Below are 21,644 nucleotides of genomic sequence, written 5' to 3'. Positions count from 1 at the left end.
ACGAAGCAGTATTCTTAAGGCCTTACTGAATGTACTGGGGCTGAAAGCGTACACCTTGAAATTGAGCCTATAAAAAGGATATTGAAAAATTTTGAGTATGCCTCGCTTTTCCTAGCAAATGCCGTAGAAGACGTTCTAGACTCGAACACCCCAGCTCTACGCAGACTGTTAACTCCATCTCTGGGACGTGTGGCACTTCACTTACAATTTTGCTGAAGTTTCACGTGATGTTCAAACGCTGTTCGATATTTGGGACCTGTGAATGCCGTAATGCAAGAGGGCAAATGGGTGTTTAGCCGCAGGAAGGTGCTTGATAGAGAAGGGAGAGAAGCTTGAGGGACTTTACAGGTAGCTCAGCAGAGCCTGCGTAGTGGCAGACGGTAGCATCAGTGTTGGGGAACAGCTTCCATCCCCACCGTCGCTCTAATGCTGGATTGGTTCAGGGAAACAAGCAGAGTTGAGGGCTGCTGGCTGGCAGGCTATCGTGAAAATGCTGTGTACATTTTCAGTTTTAATAAAGGCTTCTGTGTTGTTGTTTTCTGTCAGAGAGTGCCCTCCAGAGCTGAGAAGACATTCTCTCTAGGCAGTCTGGTTATGGGATCTGTTCGTTAGTTGTTGCTCCTAATAAATGGCTATATGAATGTATTCATTAGTTGCAAAGTATCTACTGGAGTTTTGTGGTTATTTTCATATAAAGTTTTTGTTTGTTTCCTCCCTAGGTTCAGCTGAAGAATTACAAGACGGAGAACGAAGCCTTGAGGTTGGGCCAGTCGGCGAGTCTGGCCGTGGTGAAACAAAACGCGGACGTTGCCTTACAGAACCTTCTCACAGTCATAACAAACTCCCGGTCTTCAATAAAGTGAGTTGTTTTAAGCTGACTCTCCCCGATGCTTGTCTAAATACTGAGGTCACAACTACATGTCCCCAGTGGGTTTTTTTAGGATTGAAACTCAGGTTCTTGTATTCTGTATGCCAGATCAGCTGGTCCATGTTCTTACTTACCTCCCTTGTCTTTTCTTCCCAGTTTAGGTAATAAAAATAACTAGAATGTGAAAGTCTTATTTTTTTAACCACCAAAACGCTGCCCGGCTACTTCCTTCTCAGTCTAACGCTGTCTCTCTCCCACATTCCAGGCAGCTGGTCTCCGGAGCGGAATCGCTGCAGCTCGTCGCTGATCTCCTTAAATCAATAGACAGGATTTCTGAAGTGTCGGAAGACGGACGGTAAAACTACAAAACGGACTCAAATGGAGCACTTTGTTTTCATGCAGAAATCATTACTTAAAGGTTAATTTCTGATACCCAACCTCATTACGGCGTGCGAAGCTGTTAGTGCTCCTGCAGAACCGGCTTTTCCATCCCTACCCGCCATCTGCGTTGCTAAAACCCCAACGGACAAGAGTACGTCCCTTCTCCTGCTAGGCTGGGACCACGGCCCTCCTCCCCTCGCACCCTGCATTCCCGCGAGCACCCCGGCTGTTGGCTGGGACCCCACGAGCACCCCGGCTGTTGACAGGGACCCCCCTTGCCTGTCTCTCCCCATCAGGGTGTTCCTTGCCGTGGAGGGAAAAGGGGTTGTGAGGTTCGTGCGGCGGGGCTCGGCCTCCGGAGGCGGTTTGTAACCCTCATCCCGGCCGCTGTATGACGGGTTTCCCGGCGCTGTTAAAGGGCGCGGCGGTGGCGGCCCAGCCGGTGTGCGGGCCCGGGCCCAGCCGGTGTGCGGGCCCGGGCCCAGCCGGTGTGCGGGCCCGGGCCCAGCCGGTGTGCGGGCCCGGGCCCAGCCGGTGTGCGGGCCCGGGGCGGGGAGCAGGGACCCAGCGGCGTCTCCAGCCGGCCGCGTGCGCCAGCCACGCCCCGCCGCGGCATCGGCGGCGCGCTCGATTGGCTGGGCAGCGTCACGTGCGGAGGGGCTCAGCTGACCGAGGTGCCCAGCAGTGATTGGGCGGAGGGAGAGGGGGCGGGCCCCGCGGCCAGGCGGTGCGGCCCAGGCCCGGGAGCCTGTCGGGCCGCCATGTCCCGCTGGCCGGGCCCGGCCGGGGCTTGCCGCCCCCCCGGCGCTGAGGCCGCGCTGTCCTCCGCGGCCCTCGACCTGAACGCGGAGCGGGAGAAGATCCGGCGGGAGATCGAGGAGCTGGAGCGGAGCCTGGAGCCCGGCGGGGCCGGCATCGAGGTGGCGGTCTCCGACTCCAGCCTCAGCTCTGGCACGGGTACGGCGGGACGCGGGCTCCCCGCTCTCCAACCCCCACCGGCGCTGCTGCTCCTGCATTAAGTTACTGCTCTGGCTCTTGGCGCGACGGGAGAGGGGGTCGCGTCGTTTTTGTGTTAACCCCCCCGCTTCCGCCAGGCGCTGCGCACGGGCGGTGCTGGGAACGAATTCTGGAGGGCTGGAGGCGAGGCGTCTCCTGGAGGCTTTCCTTAGCAAGCGTCCGGGCAGGAGAAGCCTCTTGCACCGATGTTTTGCATATTTTCATGATGAAACCCATGGCAAGCTAGCGGGGGAAGGTTTAGAGAGCCATCACGCCTCCCGACGGAGGTTTCTAGTCAGGGCAGGTGGTAACGAGCTGACTCACGAAATGCAACAGCCCACCAAATACTGTCAGTATTTAAATTACAGCCGTTTCCATGCCGTCTGAATGGACAATGCAGACTTTGCTGTGTGAGCCGCTCCATTTCTCAGCCTGCCTGTGCCTTCTAAAATTAATTTTTTTCAAAGCTAAGAGGGGGTGGTAATAGTTCGGGTATCTATATGTCTGGTGGCTGTCACAGTTGCTTCATCCACCTGTGTTTTGATCATGCAAGGCCAAATAACATATGTCAGAGCTCTGCAGCCACACTGAATGCAAAATCAAATATTGCTGAGGAGTGTGGAAGGGCTGTTAGGTGGTCACACAGTTTATGGGTTTTACTGGGTTGGAACATTCACTTGGCTGCATACTCTGGAGCCTTTATTTTGCCGTGATGTGTAGGACCAAGATGCAGCTTGATTGTTACTATAGTTATCAGGAGCTGCTCTTTCTTCCTACTCTAGAACAAAAAAGTGCATATGTGGAGTATAATTAAATATCATTTTTACCTGACAATATTGGCAGTATCCAAAAACTCTAATGGTCGTGTCTGAGATACTATGTGGTGCTTTATTCTGTATGCTTTAATTGAAGGGTCTTTGTTTTTGAAGCTTTCCTTTTTTTTATCCCACTGCAGTCAGCATTTTTGTATTTTTGTTGTCTAACAGATGATGGTGAAGACGATGACTCAGATTCTCGTGCTGAAATGGTAACTGTTTTCTTTTTAAGCATGTCTTTCCATCTGTCTATTGAATTTCACTCTGTTCTGGGGAAATCTAGGCAGCTGGCTTGACTCCGCAGCTCAGGAAGGATTAAGAATAGACCCGGAGGTTTAGTTATTCCTGCCCAGAACTTTGTTATTCACGTGTAATAGACAGACTTCTTCATGTGAAAACAAATGGCAGGGATCAGAGGCCTCACTGCTCTGGTGCTTGCTGATCTCTGTCACTGGAAACACACCAGCTTCTGGGGACGTTGCAGAGCAATTGCACCTGAGAAAGAAATCATCAGCTTGTGATCAAGAAATCTTTTACTTCTTTGTACCTGAAGAATACTGGGTTTGCACATAAGGGGAAAATTACTTCTAAGACTTTTTACAAATCTGTTTACCTTTGGTGTTGTTTTAAACATAATATTTTCTCAGACTTCCTATAAAAACATGTAGCAGAGAAATATCTTAATGCCTGTACAGCGCAGGAAAGGAAAAGTTAGTTTGTGAAGACAAATCTGCTGGTGCAGGTTGGACCCAGGCGCAGAGCACTTTCATGAAACAGTCAGCCCTGCTTTGTGTCCAAAGCATGTGGTAATAAATCATGTAAGGGAAGAATTGCTTCAGCGGAAGCACAAATGAGGTGGAAATTTGAAGGGGTGGTTCTGAAGTACAGATCTAGCAGGTAAGAGCTCCAGTGTGAAGTACTACTGTTTTGCAGTTTACTTACAGTTTTGCAGTTGATGGCACAAGACCAGGTGTTGGCAAGGTTTGGAGTCAGACTTTGGTTCAAATAGCAGCAGGCTGCACCAATGAACAGGGCGAAGGGGAGCTAGGCGAGGCTGGTAACTCGGCCTCTGGGAGAGTTCAAAACAGCTGCCAGGGAGAGAGACAAACAGTTATGTGCCTCTAATTCTTTTGAAAATCAGTTTTGTAAGATAATAGAAGTATTGAGTTACAAAAATAATTATGTTACATACCTGCTTTTAAAGCAAGCATTTCTCTCCCTTCCCCCCCCCCCATGCCTTATTTGCTTCAAGGAAATGGAAAGAGAAGATGACAGTAGTGACGATGATATTGAAAGCAGTCTGCCACAGGATCCAGAAACATGTCTGCAGATGAACCACGTGTACCAGGAAGTTATCCAGGAAAAGATTGAGGAAGTCGAGCTTCTCATTGCACAAAACAAAGAACAGCAGGTGAGCAAAACGGGAGTAAAATGTTCCTTCCTGTGCTTTTCTGGTTGCCATGTGCCATCTTCCCCTGCCCACCAAGCCCAGTAAAACTTCCCAGGACATTCCTAATCCATCACAGGTACCAGGGGAATCGGCTGCAGCAGTCATAGTCCCTTATTCATATGCTCAGTGCTCAGCTTGCTTGGCCAGGAACCAGGTTCATTTTTTTCAGGGCAGTTCAAACCAATGTCACTTGACTGGCATTTTGAATGGCTTATTTGACTGATGTTTCCATGCTTTCTTATCACCACAAATGCTACTGCTAGGGTATTTTATATCTTATATTTTAGCTTGTTGTAGCAAGTTAGTTTTGGGGTTTTTTTTAATCATCAGCAGTGTACTGTACAAACTTAGGAAGTTCAAATCCTGTCTTTAACACGTACACTGATTTACAGTGTGGTGCTGCAAATTTGAACCCTGCCTGGGATGTTTGTGATGGCTCAGCCACTGCTCTCTGAAATTAGGAATTTGAAGGAGACACTGTTTAACTAATTCTTGTATTGCAGAAGGAAATCCTGTGCGAGCTTGGTGGTCCAAAAATAGCAAAGGCAGGAGATGGTAGAAATCTACCAGCAAATACATTTTTGGGTCATTTTATGAAGCCATACTTTAAGGATAAAACAACAGGAATTGTAAGTAAATAGAACTAGGTTACATACTGATGTTTCTTTCAATGATAGATTTAAAGTGTAACTGTGTTAAAACTGTGTTACATTTCAACTGTGTAACTGTGAATGTCACTGCTCAGTTTGAAACCTTTTTTTTCCTCACTTGTTGCTTACTTACCCTCTTCTGGAAATGTTCGTTCGACGCGTGTCTGGCTGTGATGTCTGAAAGTGAGTCCTGAGGAGTGGCATTGCAGCCACGGGGCACTTGAACCTTCTTGTTTTCAACTTAACTTTGATTGTTTGTCTTCATCTCCACGATCCAATTCCATGCTGTTGTTTAAAGTACTCATTGAAATCTGATTGTCTTTGCAACTGAGTTTTCTGAGGCAAATGTCACTACTTTTTTAATGTGTTTTTAAAGGGTCACTAGCAAAAGGAGATCTTGACTTTTTGTTGTAGCTAAGATGTCAACTGTCACCATACATATATTAATATAATATTCAAGCAATGACTGGTAATTTTTCTATTAAATCCTACCCAAGTTGGTAGTGCATCTTAAGTAGGTACAAACATGCATAATACGTGTCCCCGTGTTCAAAATGCTTCTTCAACCAACTCTCAGCTAATGTGAGCAGGCCTGGCTCTGAGCTGAGAATGTGCTGTGTAACCGCGGACAAACTTACTTGCTTGAAGTATCTATTTGTATTGGTTTTCTTATGTCTTCTGATGTATCTTGTGAGCTAGTGCTAATAAAGGTAACTTAGCAGTTTGAATGTGACGGTTTGCACAAGTTTGAGTTACCAGTCTTTTTTGTAGCCGTTCATGCTAGGGTTCTAAGAAGAAAGGGCAATTTTTCTGTGTATCTGACTCTTCTAATGTATCTAACCCTTCTAATCTTCATTAGGGCCCTCCTTCCAATGAAGATGCCAAGGAAAAAGCAGCTCAGGGCATAAAATCCTTTGAGCAACTGCTTTCAACAAAATGTAAGTAACTCTATGTGCTGTTCAGTGTTCTATAAGAGCTATAATAAATGTATATATTCATATTGTTAATTCCCCCCCATTTGCAGTTAAACGTCAACACTTCTGATATTTCAGACTTGACTTCACAAAAAAAGTAGTTAAAAATAAATGGGATGCTCTATAAATTGTTTCAGTGAGTCATTAATGACTTTCTTCTTTCATTTGCATTTGTTTTGATGCGTCAACTCCTGTGAGCACTCCAAAACCAAATGAGATCATGCAAGGGTAGTGCTCAGATGAGAGTTCAAGGGACGCTTACAGCTCTAGATGGTTACAGACACCTGGGTGATGATCTTTATTGAGGTCTCTTTGGAACTAAAACTGAGCAAGAGGCTGTGACTTGCCCAAGTCAGACATGACATTAATGATTTAGGTGGGGAACTCTTATTGAAGACCTGGGGGATACTTTAACGGGGGTATTGAAAGCAGTGGATCTCTCTTTTTCTTGGCAGTGGTTTTTCACTAGTGTCTGAATGCACGATTACCTTGTTTGGTTTAGGGAAAAGCAGAGAGAAGACATTATTGCAGAAATCAGTCGTAAGTGACCGCTTGCAGCGCCTGCTTCAACCAAAGTTACTGAAGTAAGTACTGGGCAAAAATCTTCTTTCTTCTGATGAGAACATTACATATGAAGGAAGGAGAGGATATATACGGAGATTCCACTTTCCTTCAGCAAGTTCTTGCATTAACTGTTTGCAATTCAGTAAGGTTACAAAACTCAGCAGAGATACTTTGGAGAACCGCTCTGTGAATTACAGCGGTGGTCCTCAAACTCCCCTGTCCTCTGGGCAGCAGTGCCGAGGGTAACACTGTTGTAGGTAGCAGCATCTTTCGTTCTTCGTTGACATCGATATTATCTGTGTGTGCATGTGGTGCCGAAGGGTCTTGGACTGCAATGTTCTGACCAATAAGAAAGAGGTTACAGCATTCGGGTTGGGTTGTAAACGCTTGACGATTGTTTTGTGGGTATCTGACAGGTGGAGAGATTTTGGTTTGTATTGTGGCATTTTATAGCCATCTGTTTCCTCCCATTGACACAGCAGTATAACTTTAAATAGTCTACAGGGCTTGAAGCTGAAATTGTGATATGTAGCAAGTCATAATGGTGTGTCCAGTGAGAGATTTCTGTGCCTGGAGCTGGTACAGTTTTGTTGCTGTTGCAGTAACCATTGGGTCTCTCTGTAAATACCAAAATGATTAATCTGAGACCTGTTCTGGATCAATGATTTGCATTTAAGGGGCAAAAATAGGCCAATGAGTGTGCCATGTGGGAAAACATAGAACAACAACAGTTTTGTGTAGTGTGGAAATAAACTTTGAAGGAAAGAATGATACTGATGGGGAAACCGTCTTTGCCATACATCTTCTGATGCCATTGACCTCATTCCCATCTAGTCATATTAAGTAATGATAAAAATGTCTTTGAACAGGATGAGTTACTGGAATCAGAAACTGGAAAAAGTCAAGACTGAAATGGAGAAGCAGATCTTGGAAAAGCAAATCAAAGAAGTGGAGCAAGAAATAGAGGCAATTAAGTGAGAAGTCGTCTTTTTATGTTCTTGGTGAAAATGAAAGTCTGTTCTTGGAGTTTATCTCTTAAAATTCCCTTCTTCCTCGAGTACTTCTAGATATGACATTTGGTGAAAGCTTTATTTGTGTTGGCTTGCAAAAAACTAAGTGCTGCTCAAACTCTGTAGAGCTCTTGTCTCCACAGTTCGTATACTAAGAATTGTGTTTTGGGTCTTGATATACAAATGCAGTATCTATACCCAATGTAGAGGTGCCGTTTTAAATGGTTCTTGATTTAGCAACAAGGAAGCAGAGAGCTCAGTAGTTCTGAGCTTTTGCTCATTAACATGCCTGGAGCAATGTATTTTGATATTGCGTTAATGGTTTCTCGTGCTAAACCAAACCAACATCATCTTGTAGGGGACTGTTTTTCAAGAAGAAACATTGGTTTGGGCAAAGTTACTCTGTTAGAGACCCATGCTTTGAGACAGTAAGTGTTCAGTTCTTGTGGAAATCAGTAACAGGTGGGAGTAACAAGATTAAGCAAGATCAGGAAGACAAAGTGACTGTTTAATTAACCATTTAATGTGGTTCTTTCTTTCTCTTTGTACGTTCTGCTTTAGCCAACTCCCAGAAAGTGACTTGTTAGGGAACAGATTCGATGAGCATGACTGGGAGAAAATTTCAAACATCCACGTAAGTTGGGAGATCAGCTGTGTTTTTACTTCTGATATCTGTGTCCCTTCTCTTGAGAATTACCTGACCTGGTCTGGTTTGCATCCACTGCTCCCGTCATGCATTTCTCAAAGTTGACTGTTATGTGATCTCAACTTGTTAAATTGATGATTTAATTCTGGAAAACTTAGCAATAAGACATATCTGGAATGCAAAATATATTCCTTGTATATCAGTGTCCCTGTCTGTTCAGGTGTTTCATTCCCAGCTACAAGACAAAACAGATTTCTGCTGTTTCTTTTAGTTTGATGGACAGCGTAGTTCAGAAGAACTGAGGAAGTTTTGGCAAAATTGGGAGCATCCAAGCATCAACAAAAAGGAATGGACTGAGGAGGAAATAGAGAGGCTAAAGAAGATAGCTGCTAAACACGGTTATCTGGACTGGCAAACTATAGCCCAGGAGCTGGGGGTAAGGCCTTCTGAGCTCAGAAACAAGAGGTGACCAGTCAGTTAATTGTGACTTAACTGTGCCTCATGTCAATTTTCAGGAAACAACATTAATGTTAATTCATTGATAATTCATGCTTTTCTGAGAAGTGTTCATGAACAGTACCAAAAAGGTTTGGTACTGTAGCCTTTTCCTCTTGCATTTTGTCCTCATAAATAACCAGTTATCTGCATATCTCTGTTTTCATTGTATTAAGACAAACAGGACACCTTTCCAGTGCTTGCAGAAGTATCAAATCTATAACAAAGATTTGAAAAGGAAAGAATGGACTAAAGCTGAAGATCAGATGCTTTTAGAGCTTGTTCAAGAGATGAGAGTAGGAAGTCATATCCCATACAAGAAAAGTAAGTGACCTATAAGTGAAAATGCCTTCCATTCACCTGTAAATTTTTTTTTTTTTAATTCTCCCAGGCTTATGTCTGTTAATGTTTCTGCATACAAGAGCACCCAGCCTTCTCTGATTCAAGGAAGTAATTAAGTTTTATTTCCTATGAATGTTTCCATTTCTAGGATAGTCACAGTTCTGTGTTTTCACCTTACCATTCTAGCCTGTGGTCTAGGCAAGGCACAACAGTGCTGTGGCTCATCCGAAACTACAGATGTACTGATTTCTAAAAGCCCCCAAGTCGGTGAGATGAATGAAAGAGGGTGGTTGAGTTTTCCCTCTTTTTCCTTGGTGGGAGCAGTGATTTATGCCTTTCCTGTACCTACCTGGAAGTTTCATTATATCAGCAAGAACTTAGTATCTCTTGGAACCTTTATCCATCTTTGAAATTCGATTGAAGCTGGCTGAGAGTTATTAACGAGTACTGATGGTGGTGTGAGCTTTGTTTTTTGTAGCAAAATCATCTGAGTTCTTCCCTAGAAAGCCAGTATTCATTCACGGCCAGCTGTTTTGGCATTTTCAGTGCTGTGACCAGAAGCCTTTTCTAGGGGGTCAGTACTGCTGCTTCTGTTCCTCAGAAGTATGGGAGGCAGTATGAGTAGCGAGGAGTAGAGTTGAGAGATAATACAACCAAGTATCTGGGGTCCTAAATCCAAGCCTGCGAGTGTAACACCTGGTGTCTTGAACCTGTCAGATATTTGTTGGAGCTGAAACCTTTCCTAGTTCTCTGTTGTTGCAAGATGGACTGTTGGGTCATCCTGTGTCTAGTATGGATAATGCCATTATAAATAGTAGCATTTTGTGTATGCCATGCTCTTTCAATTCTTGTTGTGTACCATTGTTTAAGTATTTAAGCTGAGGTTTAAATGCTTCTTATGGCGATCCGCTATTTGAAAATATTGCAGTAACAATGTAAGTAAAGGAAGAAACACTGTTTGCAACAGACTTTAAAATACACCTGTGCGTTTCTAGTTGCTTATTACATGGAAGGAAGAGATTCTGCTCAGCTGATTTACCGATGGACAAAGAGTGTGGACCCCAGTTTGAAGAAAGGACCCTGGACACCAGAGGAAGATGCTGTAAGCTTCATTCTCTGATGCCTAAAATTGCAGGGTGCAAAAAGTGGGAAGGTTAGACTGTTGAGATGTTGCATGGCTATATACATCTGAGCTTTAAGAGTGGCACAAGGGAATGTAAAACGGACTAAGATGGGCAGTTTACAAGTCAAGAGGGCTTAGAAGCTCCTAAACACTTCTGTTCAGAGATTTACAACACACTGGAAACAAATACAACTGTTGCTGTCTCAGACCTATTAGGAATATTACTGATGAGAATTTCAACTCTTGCTTTGTCTGATTAACATAGATGCTGTTGGCTGCAGTTAAGAAGTATGGAGAGCGTGACTGGTATAAAATTCGGACAGAAGTGCCAGGGAGGAGCGATGCTCAGTGCAGAGATCGGTAAGTACGTTGTGTAGCAACTGTGCTTTCAAGTTTACTACACAGAGCCAAGATGCAACTTATTTTACAAATATGTTTGATTTGCTTAAACCAGTGTCACCTTAAGGACTGTTTTGTAAAAAGTGGTTATGGTCTAAATATAGTCTCTAACATTGTCTCCACATAACGCTGCATTTGTAGTTACGCAGAAGTCAAAAAGTTGAAATTGAGTTTAGCAGAGAGAACAGTGCATTGTTGCCTGTGGCATGCTACTCCCTCAGTATAGTTGCCTGTGGGTTAGCAGAAGTTGGGAAGGGCGTTGTTCAAAATAAAGCGAAGCGGTCATTAAACTTGAATTGAGTGCATGTAGGGAGGGAAGGTTGTCATCCATGTATTGTCTGTGTATCGTGAAAATGATCTAGTCAGTGACTTCCTGTAACTGAACGCCAGTAATGAGGTGCTGAGCAATTTTCAGCCTTGGACCCAACCTCAGGAGACTCGGAGTACAGTGTGTCCTAATTTCAGTGACCCGTTTTACAGCTGCTTGTTGTAATTCTTAATCATGTGGCTTGATACTTTTGAGAACAAAGAGATTGTAGCTGTGCTGTATTAAGGGAGTAGGGATGGGACCCCTTAGAAAAAGGAAAGATCTGATAAGGAATGCTGGTTTTGTTCAGCCTCGGAGTATGCAGTGATGATCGAACTGTGCAAGCAGGATTGCATATTCCTTACTTTAATGTTTTCATTTTGAAGGTACTTAAAAGCATTGCACTGTGATGTAAAGAAAGGCAAGTGGAGTTTAGAGGAAGAGGAGCAGCTAATTGAACTGGTTCAGAAGCATGGCCTGGGTAAGTGTTTCTGTGGCTTAATCTTTAGAAGTTTAGAGAAGTAAGTATTATTAAGGAATTTATCATTTAAGTTTTCTTCTCTTTTATTTTAAGCCCTGCAGCTGATACTGGCAGGCTCTGCTTCATACTGATGATTGCAACCTTCCTTATATTGTGTAGTCTGTTCCTGGAAATTCAGTTACTGAGGGATTGTGCAGAAAAGAGTTCTATAGCTCTGTTAGCAAGGTGTCGGAGCTATGACAGTTTAGAGGGGTGAGTTCCCTGTGAAAGGGTTGTCTTATTTTCTCTAAGACAACTTTCCTACACAAATAGAAGCTTTTCAGCATCCAGTTTAAACTTTCTTCTAAGCACTCTCTTACTGCTGCAAGGGAGTGTGTAGTCCTGCTAGGGTTTTCGTTATTGGTTCATTTCCTAGTAGTTTCTCACTTTAGCTGAGTGTATAGTAGTGCAAAGTCTGATCAAAGAACACTAATGGGTACTAAGGTTTTGACATCCATTCATATAGTAAGTCTGTCTCGTATACAAGGAAATGTATCATGTGTATAATGTTCTGCATTGAAAAGGCCTGTCGCTCAGTTTGTTGCATTAATAGGTATGCTCTACTCTGCATCCTTTTTAGGTCATTGGAGTAAAATAGCTTCCGAATTGCCACATCGGACGGGCTCCCAATGTCTAAGCAAGTGGAAACTCATGATTGGGTCTAAGGTATTGTACAAAATCCTGCTATGTCACAGGCTCATTTCTTCTAATTAAGATTCTCTAAACTGAAAGTGAAATCCTGTGAAATCAATACAAAAATTGGCACTGATTTCACACAATCATGATTTTTGTCATGGATGTTCATGGTCTAATTTTTTGATGTGTTAAAGCAGCCTTTGTTCTGAAGGTCTGAAGTTAATTAGTTATGTATTTGTATATTATCCAGAATTTCTTTACTGCCTTGAAGTGCCTGTAAGGATGGGATATACCTAGGTTTTCATGTATGTACCTCCTGAGTTGCCAGTTTTGGTACCAGGCACTCCAGAAATTCTGGCTGCTTAAAACCATGTTAAAGATAGTCTTGTTTCCATTGGCAAAGAACCTGCCCGAGGGAAGGGTTCATGGAAACCAAAATGTGTCGAGATGGGGCACTGTACTTAGCTTGTACTTCCACGTGCACCAGTTCTTAACACAAACTTGGCTCTGTCTGTAGCTTTTTCTTTGCATACAAGAATCTAAACCAATAAAAATATGGGTCCAAAGGCAATTGTCAATTGTCCTGGATTTGCTTAATCTTAGCAGAAGTAAAGCAGAACTGTCCATTTGGAAGTCACACCTTACTGATAGGATACTGCCCCATTAAACTTTTTAACTTACTGATTTGAGAGGTTTGCAAGTCAAGGGTGAACGCTGGCTAAAACTTGTCTGTGCTTTTTTTGACTGAGAAGAAAAGATCTAGGCCAACAAAACGCCGACACGTGCAAGAGAGTTCCAGCTCTTCAGAGAGTAGCAGTGAAGACATAGAACTGGACTTAGCAGACAGTTCAGAGGAGGAGACAACAAGCAAGGAAGAGTGTGAATTTCCCAGCATTGATTTGTGGATACCAACACGGACAGATATGCAGGAGTCAAACAAAGGAAGATACCAAACTCCATCCCTCTTCTCTCCTGCGAGTGCTGACGCAAAGACCAGTAGCAGTGAAGTTCCAAGTGCAACATGTGATGGAGACAAGGACAGAGTTGCCAATAAATCATCAGAGTTGAACACCCTCCTGAGGGGCATTGCGCGTCCACATTCAACGGACGTCATTGTGAAGAATCCAATAGAAGTAATCAACAAGGTGAATCCTGGGTTTCTCAGTCTGTTCTTGATGGGATTGAAGCTTAGATCAGAAGCGACCAGGAAGTGCAGTTGCTGCAGTAAAGAGAGTATGTGACGAGTTGATGGCAAAATCTTTTTCACACCTCTGTTGGCTGCTTTCTCACTATGCCATTTGGGGGTGCTGTTGGAAACTGAGCTGTGGCATTAAACAGGAGTTTCTAGCACTGCCTCCCCATGCGTTACCTAGAAGATAGCTGTGTGCTTTCCTACCCATAGTGTCACAGAAACAAAACTTCTTTTATATCTTCATAAAGCAGAATTATCCAGTGAATTGTGGTGTCTCTCTACCGTGGTGACTAGGGCGTATAGGCTTAAAGTTTGGAAGAATTAAGTTACTTATACATCTGTGTCTGATTCTGAGTTGGGTTTTCAGCCCTAATCAGCCACTGAAACAGTACAAACCCTCCTAGCACATTTTTGCAGAAAGATACTCCTTAGCAAAATATTAAATGTCAAAATTGGTATTTAAGTTCATGTAAGCAAAAATGTTCTGACTTTTGTGTTAAGAATTGCACATGTGCCCTAGACAGCAGGGCCAATTGCACTGATGACAAGTTTGTTGGTGACAGAAGTGGTGTGTTCTGGGGGTTATGGTATGCAAGGGTTGCAAGTGCTTTAATTTGATTACAGATACAGCATTATTTTACTAGTAGAAGTCTAGGAAAGAGTCAGTGGCTTTTCCAAACCTCTTCCTGTTCCTTCCCTTGTACTGTTAAGCCAAAAAATGCAAAGAGAATCATCCAATAAATTTTGACCCTCAGTGTAGGTTTTTGTAGATACTTCACACAAAGGCTTTTATGAAGCAGAGATTTGGTATTGTGATAACGCACAAGGACTAAAAGGTAACGTAAGCGTCTGCACTTCAGGGCTGATTTCATTTAATAAGATACTTCCAACAGCAGGAGGGTTGAAAACTTTTGTACCTTCTGTGTATAAGTCAGTGCAAGTAATTTTCTGTGAAATACTTTTCCTTTTATTTTTTCTTGTACACTTTTGTTGTAAGGCTTCCAGATGTGGAAAGCAAGTGCTACGAGTTACCCTGGAGAATGTGAGAAGAGTATTAAGAAATAACACGTGCTTTCAGAGGAAACTTGTAAGTGCCTTTTCCGTCTTGACTACTCTTGTGACGTGAGCACTGCCAGGCTGTATTTAGTGGGAAATGTTCTTTGATAGAATCACAAACCTTCCTGCACTGTAGTCTCAAGGGGAAAAGCTCATAATTTTTTTTATTTTTTTTTTTTCCCCATAACTGCCCCATGAATAGTTTGTCTTGGGGCTAAGTGTGGTAGAACCTTCCTAATTGGAACTCTCATTATGTATTTGTTCATGCACAGCAATCAAAGATACTAAAACCTTCTGCCACCGTTTTAACAAAAATATCTGGAGTTGGCCAGAAGCTTCAAGGGCTGCAGAACATCACGGAGAAAACTTATCGTCAAGAGAGAGAGCGTTTGAGAAAAATGAACCTTGACAGAAAGCTTCTAATGGCAGTGACACCTTGGGTGGGCAACGTACTACTGCCTTGCACCTTCCAAACTGGGAAGATGGCTTTTCATCAGACAAAAGGTAGTGGTGACCCATCAGGGACAGTACTCTCCTGCTTTTTGTCCCTACTTTCTGACATCTTGTAAGTGAATGCCCAGCTGATTTCGATGTTGCATTTTTTTGTAGCTGATTCTATTCAAGAGAAGATTAAGTCGGTCAGCCTCGTGAGCACTCCTCTGTTTGCGCTTTTCATTCAGGTAGGTTTTACTGTCTTAGTAGCATTAGCTGCTTTCAAACAGTAGTAATCTTTATTTCTGTATTTGATGCTTAAATAAATGGTTTATCTTTCTTCCTTAAACTAATCATCCAGTTACTGGATTAATCTGACCTCATGGCTTGCATATGATGTTTCTTAAATAAATCCTGCATCCAAAATCTAATACTCTGAGGATTTTTTCTGTAAGCGTAAAAACGTCCCCAGAATCTTGCATGTGAAGCCTCTCCCATCCATCTTCTATTGTCACTGGCTCTACCAGAACATTCTTGTTCCCAATCAAATTTTAATGAAACTCTCATCTTGCAGCTCTTTCAGATTGATACCAATGGCTGCATGAAGATTATTCGTGAGAGAAGGCTAAGGCAGTCAGAGCTTCTTAGGGCTAATGCAAAAAGGCCTCAGCAGGTATTGCACACGTCTGTTTCTAAGCTTTTCCCACTGAAGTCTTGACTAAAGTAGAGATTTTTCACTGTGTGTGGCCAGTGGTGCTGTTTGTGTGTGTGTGTTACCAGTTTGTTTTGGTTCAGAAGCATAATAAAATATATAGGATGTTGGCAGATGTGGGCTTGATTCAAATCTGTGCTGTTTTAATGATCTTTAGATATCTCAGAAGTATAATTTAATATAATTTTTTTGGCAGGCTTCCCAAAATATGGACACTTCTTCAGGTACCTACCAGAACATTTATTTTTATGATGTGCAAGAACTTTCACTTAATTCATCACCGTTACATTAATGACCAATTTAACTGAAGAACTTTTGGAACAAAACTACATTGTCATGCTCATTTTTGCTAGCTCTTGGATTTTCAGTTATTGGCTAAATATGTTACCCTTTGGTAAGGACTTGAAAAAATACTGTAGGGCTGGGGGACCAGTGGCACTGGGCCACCAGTTCTGTAGACTATCGCTGTTACGCTTTTCTCCAGCAAGGTGCTGGCTGTAGGCTGTAGTGAATGTGCTGGCACTGACCAAAACCAAACCCCAGTTTGTCGTTGTCCTCCTGACTGGTGCAAAGTGCCACTATAGTGCTGACCAGTACAGCTCCTCAAGTGTGGTGTTAAGGTGCTTTCCTAGCTCATCTGTAATTTCTGGGGAAAATTACATCGTTACTGAACAAGTGGTAAGCTTGCTGCATCAGAGTTATCTGAAGGATGTCAGGATGGGGCCTGATTAAATTGAGACTATAGTGTTGTAGGAGCTCTCACAAACAGAAATTTTGCTACTTCCTGTGCACGGTACTTGATGCTTAATAGCTAAGGAATGGCTTTTGAAAATACTGTTCCATCTTTTTAATTTTTTTAATTTTATTTCCCCTCCTGTATAGGCAATTCATCACAATCTTGTACTGAGAGGAACTCCCGAAGGGGCATACCAAGGAATGCTGTCAGGAGACCTGTTGCCTTAAAAGCAAGGGAGACTTCCGCTGCTGTCTTTGAGAGCAGCACTCCTGCCATGCAGGGAGCTCTTCCAGCCCAAGTACAAAGGCAGAAGCCTAAAACTGTCTCAGAATTACTGAGAGAGAAGCGGCTAAGAGAATCCCGGGCTAAGAAAGCTATGCAGAGGACAGTATTTGTTGCCCCACAGATGCTGGTTGCAGGACCTCTGATAATCCAGCACCCACCACAGCAAATTGTTCCTTCTGCACAAGCAGGGAACAAACCTGCAGCAGTTGGTTGTACAAATAGCCAAGTACAGTGTGCACCAGCTGCTTTGCCAGCATTTACTTCTGTTGCAGGTTCAACTTCTGCTGCGATTGCGCTTGAAAACCATTCCTCATCAGTGCCAGAAACTGCGGAAAGCCCTGGTTCCTCACAAGGGACAGAACTACAATCCAATAAGGAACTAAAAGGGCAAGCTTCGCAAAGTAACGCTGAAGGAGGCGTTTTTCCAGGCATAAATCCAGCTGCAGCAGAGAAGGCCCCACATCAGGGAGGGTGCAATGGTCAGGTCCTAGCTGGTAGTCCAGCTTCAGTAGTGTTGCAAAATCAAGCTTTTGTGCCACATCAGATTACAGTGGTGCCTGTTGGCATCGAGTCTGGCACCAACAAATTGTCTCTTTCCACACCAGTTACCTGTGAGCTGAATAGTAACGGGCCACAACAGAGGCCAGTCAATCTATTGCCTGCTCTTGTAACTCCACAAACTGGTTCGCATTTGATTCCCAACAGCATACTGCCTTTCACGTGGGTCGTAACGCCACAGGCTTTGCTTCCCACTGCTGTACAAACTGTGGTGGGTGTTCCCCAAGGACTGCCAGCTGCTGCTGTGAGAAGTCAGTGTCAGACAACTGTGACTTCCAATGGCAATGTCTCTGGCTTAGGAGTGCCTCCGGTACCAGCTGGAGCAAATACGCCTCACCCCAGCAGTGCAGAGAAGAAAGCACCAAGTGCCCAGTTAGCAGAAGGAGTACCTTTGGGAAAGACAGCTAACCATTCCACAATTCTCTTACCTATGACCTCAGCGAGTCCTGGATGCACCACATCCAGCGTTTCTTCTGCAACGCCTGCAAGTTCAGATGGCTTCTCCAAGGCTTCTGACTCCTCTGCAGCTCAGACTGCTCTTCCACCTGATGCACCAGCCCTGCACGCTGTGCTGCTGCCCCAAACGCAGCTGCCTGCAAGCACTCAAGGGTCTGATTCCCAATGTGCGTCAAATCTCACTAGCTTGGGAAAGAGCCATGACTCCATTACAACAAATGGATCATCTACCAGTCCAAGCATCATCACAAAAGGGATTGTGCTCCAGCCGGGAGATCCAGTTCCCCATAACAATGTCCCAAGGAACTCTGATTGCTTTGCTGCACAAGCATTGAAAAATAGACCTATTGCCTCCAAACCTCCGACTATGCAGCCTGCTGACGGTCCACCCCAGCCAACCACTTCCAGTGCAGAAAAGAATCTACTTGACTTTAGCCTGATTTCCCTTGAAGACGAGGGGCTAGTGAAGGAGTGGCTGAATGGGAAACAAGGTGTCCAGGTACCATCACTGCAAACCAGGTTGCCTTATTTGCCACCTTTTCTGTGCAACTTAAAAACCCTCTCGAAGCTACTTCTGCAGAAGGCGGCTCTAGAAGAGCAAGCAGCATGTCTTCTGCCTTCTGATGCCAGTCAGGAGGAGGGCACTGGGGTTGATTTGCACGCTATCAGAGAACTGGTGCAGCAGAAACTTGGTGATAACCCTGCTTACCTCCTACTGAAAGCCAGATTCCTAGCAGCTTTTACACTCCCAGCTGTACTAGCAACTCTCCCTCCCCCAAAAGTGACAACAACTCTGTCAGCCAGCAGGAAGCAATATGAAGAGACTGACGAAGAGGAGTGGCAGAGTGAGAAGGAAATGTCTGAGGAAGAGAGTTGTGGGAATGAATTAACAGGTGTACGGTTGGATTGGACAGTTGGTGATGAGCCTGGAGACAAAGATGCTGATTTACTAAATCAGGTAAAACAGGTGCCAGGGACTAAAAGCAGAAAGTTACTGCCAGCTAAATACTGCACTGGAATCCAGGGTGAAACCCCCACTGTTCTTAAGTGTAGCAGAAATGTGGTCCTTTTGAATAAACGTAGTTTTGCAGCTGATAAAAGGAAAAGCTCTGTCGCTCAGCTGGGAGCCCTTCATCCTCACAAGGGTAAAAGTCCGTGTCTTATGTAGCACATTAAACTTAACATGATAGTTCCCAGAAGTGGGTATCAAAGCTCCCTTCCTCTTACAGTTTATAATCTGCTGCACCAACTTCTGTATTTTTGAAATTGGGCCCTTGTCTTTCATTGTATGTGTCCTTTAAACCCCAGTAATATCAGGGGAATTGTGTATGTTTGCTCCTATTGCCATTTGAGGTCTTCATCCTGAATTGTTTTATATGACTAGAGATTATTAGAGTATATGGATCAATGTAAGCCATAATGTCAACCTAAAATCAGTCTCTGATTTTTAAGCTAAATGCATTACTGCCCAGTACTGTTTCTTACAGAACATGCCAGGAAGTTGAGTAGCTCAAACTTGCATTTCAATTCATTGTGGCTCCAAAATAAACAAACAGAACACTAATGAAGATGAATAAACAAGGTAAATGGCTGTTTCTACAGAAAGATGGCAAAGCTGCCCAAAAGTCAGAGCTTTCCCATAGTAAAAGCCAGCAGTTATCTTTCTATTCTGGCTCTGACTTCTCGGTCTGGGCCAAGTTCAGTGTAGTTTGAACTGAGAGCAGTTGGTCCAAAAGTCACCAGCAATCCTTCACTGCCTGATAGCCTTACTGCCAACCTCTGTCCTGTGACATCTTCCGCCAGGCTCACTCCCACTCTTTTTATTAATGCTATAGCCAGGTTGTTTTCCTGGTGCTTTTCAGTGAAACGTTTGTGGTAGGGGTATGTTTTATGAGAAGTCAAAAGTTTGTGTTGACCTGTGTTGTCTGGGGCACTGTCTGGCTCCAGCAGTGAAAGCTAAAGTGTCACTTGTGGCAGGCGTGCAACCTCTCTAACAAATGGTTGTCCCCACAACCTCTGTAACGAATGGTTGTGCCCAGACAGAAACTACAGCAGGAATTGCTCTAGTTTGGTAGCGGTAGCAGAAACAGGAAGAAATGCCAGTGTTGGCTGAAGGTTTCGCTCTGAAAACTTTGGGATATTTTGTGCTTGCTGTGACATTGGTAATAGAATGTTGTTGTTCCATGCTTAATTTTGAAGGTAAATGGAAGATTGTTTTGGAAATCTTGCTGAGGTCCCTAAAATAAAAAGATGGCTGAAGGGGTTCTTTTGCAATTATGCCAGCTCTCATGGTGTTGATAGTCTCTTCTGCTTATGTTGCAGGGCATGGGAGCCGAAGAGAATGCTGCACGATCTGTCTTGGACTCCTGCACTGATGTGACTGATGCCAGTGCTCCTCAAATCAGGAGAAGTGCCCGCTTCAGGAAAAGGAGGAGGATGTGAGAAGGGAATGTGTTAGTAGCTACTCAGTGAATCTTGTATTTCTTGCCTGAGAAGAGAACCTGACATGCATTTGTCTGTTGTACAGCTTAGACAATGAATCATGACCCTAGGAAAGGACTGAAAATATCTCGAGTTTTGTTCCCTTAGGACACAGGGTTATACAATCACCCATTAATCATAGACTAAGGCTAATTGACTTTCAGGGGGAGGGAAAGTTGATGTCTGCGTGATAAAATTATATACAAAAGTCATGAAGTTCAAACATGTGGCAGCCTTTTAGTCCATGCTACTGCCTACTAGTATTATACCTAGCTGGTAGCACTCTACAGGCTTGGCTGCTAAAATGAGGCTAGGAGAGGGTCATAATTGGTGGGACAGGAAAGCCTGGGCAGCTAGTGCTGACGAGAGGGTTTGTGTGTGTGAATGCTAAACACTTGCAGCAGAAGCCGAAGTAAATCCTTGCTGCAGGTTCCAGCAAGCTGGTGGTAAGATGTCCTTGCTCAGGGTTGTCAGGCAATCCCCTAGATCCTGGGCTGGTAGCAGCAGCTCTCTGTGTAGTTTGCCCTCTGTAGCCTGGCTTGTCAGTCTTGAAGTGAAGAATAGTATTAAAAGCTGGTGGGAAGCTGGGGCTTAAGACCAGTGGGTACTTCACTGGAGTTTGTCTTTAACACTGCATCTTTGAACAACTTTGTGGGGTTTTTTCTCCCCCCCCATATGGCTTCATTTCTCTACACGTATAACAGGACAGCTTCTATAGGGTACAAGTGTGTCATGTCTTAATATCTGTTGAGGCTTTTGGTGAAATAGACCGAATGAACATTGACAGTGTTTGATTCGCATGGTTGTCAGATTAGACTGTTTGGGTTTTTTCTTTAAAACTGGTTTTAGAAACTCCAAAAGGGCAGCTTCCCTATAAAAATGCTGTGACTAATAGGAGTTTTTTGTGCTTTGTTACAGGATTCACTTGAATGAGGTCTGCCTTCCTACATGGCAGTAGGAGATACTCTTTGCACTATTCACTTTTAACGCTTCTGACAAACTGACTAGACGGACCTGGGGAAGAGAGGAAAATGGCTGGACTGGTTCTCCCATCGCCTAACAAAGTCTGCATCTTTAGACAAGTTGCAAAAAATGAAACAGAATGGCTGGAGGGAAGTCTTTCAGGCATAGGCCAATTCTCTTCCACACTAGCACCTGCCATAGATGCCAGGGGGAAAGATTGCTGGAGATCTGGGGAAACCAGCAACGATGGTTACTTATTTCCTTTTTGTGTTAGCCCCTATTTATGTGAATGTTTATCCATGTTCAGAATACGTTGTTCATTGGGTGTTTTTTAGTGCTGTGACAGTGGTTTTGCTTGATAGCTAACTGACTGGATACTGCTGAATAAGCAGCAGATTAATTTTGTATCAAAATGAGTCTTGAGTATTTGTTGAAATACAGATGTTTTATTTTTCTCACTTAAAAATTACTGATGCATTCTGTGTGGTTTTTCTTCTGGTAAATAGCGCTTTTAATAATGTATGTATGAGTGTGATTGCTAATGAGAAAAATGAAGTTTGCAGGCTGCATGAAAAACAGGGAGAATGTGGAAAATGA

At 43.7% G+C, this 21,644-nt stretch overlaps 1 protein-coding gene across 3 annotated transcripts; it reads left to right on the top strand.

The window, feature by feature from the left end:
• Positions 1 to 720: 720 nt before the first annotated feature.
• Positions 721 to 21,509, top strand: SNAPC4 (small nuclear RNA activating complex polypeptide 4). Of its 3 annotated transcripts, XM_072883320.1 has the most exons (24): positions 721 to 859; positions 1,134 to 1,286; positions 3,232 to 3,272; positions 4,313 to 4,471; positions 5,014 to 5,139; positions 6,020 to 6,098; positions 6,637 to 6,718; positions 7,568 to 7,672; positions 8,270 to 8,342; positions 8,626 to 8,790; positions 9,026 to 9,173; positions 10,187 to 10,293; positions 10,580 to 10,674; positions 11,407 to 11,501; positions 12,121 to 12,206; positions 12,929 to 13,321; positions 14,366 to 14,455; positions 14,697 to 14,928; positions 15,034 to 15,104; positions 15,431 to 15,529; positions 15,765 to 15,792; positions 16,451 to 18,561; positions 19,926 to 20,041; positions 21,003 to 21,509. In XM_072883320.1, the coding sequence occupies exons 2-24, from the start codon at positions 1,247 to 1,249 to the stop codon at positions 21,040 to 21,042; spliced, it is 4,581 nt and encodes a 1,526-aa protein (XP_072739421.1). In that variant the 5' UTR covers positions 721 to 859; positions 1,134 to 1,246; the 3' UTR covers positions 21,043 to 21,509. The 3 variants fall into 3 exon arrangements, with proteins under 3 accessions (XP_072739421.1, XP_072739419.1, XP_072739420.1); XM_072883318.1 differs by lacking the exons at positions 721 to 859; positions 1,134 to 1,286 and adding an exon at positions 1,856 to 2,206; XM_072883319.1 differs by lacking the exons at positions 721 to 859; positions 1,134 to 1,286 and adding an exon at positions 1,858 to 2,206 and having other exon boundaries at positions 19,926 to 20,056; positions 21,003 to 21,508.
• The last annotated feature ends 135 nt before the right edge of the window (positions 21,510 to 21,644 follow it).

This window comes from Ciconia boyciana, chromosome 18 (genome assembly GCF_034638445.1).
Source record: "Ciconia boyciana chromosome 18, ASM3463844v1, whole genome shotgun sequence".
In the NCBI taxonomy this organism is placed as follows: domain Eukaryota; kingdom Metazoa; phylum Chordata; class Aves; order Ciconiiformes; family Ciconiidae; genus Ciconia; species Ciconia boyciana.
This window is presented reverse-complemented; position numbering and strand designations above follow the sequence as displayed.

What these genes read in the sequence shown, in the direction of transcription:
- SNAPC4 (XM_072883318.1), top strand. Translation starts at nt 2,011, where the DNA reads ATGTCCCGCTGGCCGGGCCCGGCCGGGGCTTGCCGCCCCCCCGGCGCT. An exon ending in CTATAGCCCAGGAGCTGGGG is followed by an intron (nt 8,791 to 9,025) that starts GTAAGGCCTTCT and finishes CATTGTATTAAG; the next exon opens with ACAAACAGGACACCTTTCCA. An exon ending in GGCTTTTCATCAGACAAAAG is followed by an intron (nt 14,929 to 15,033) that starts GTAGTGGTGACC and finishes ATTTTTTTGTAG; the next exon opens with CTGATTCTATTCAAGAGAAG.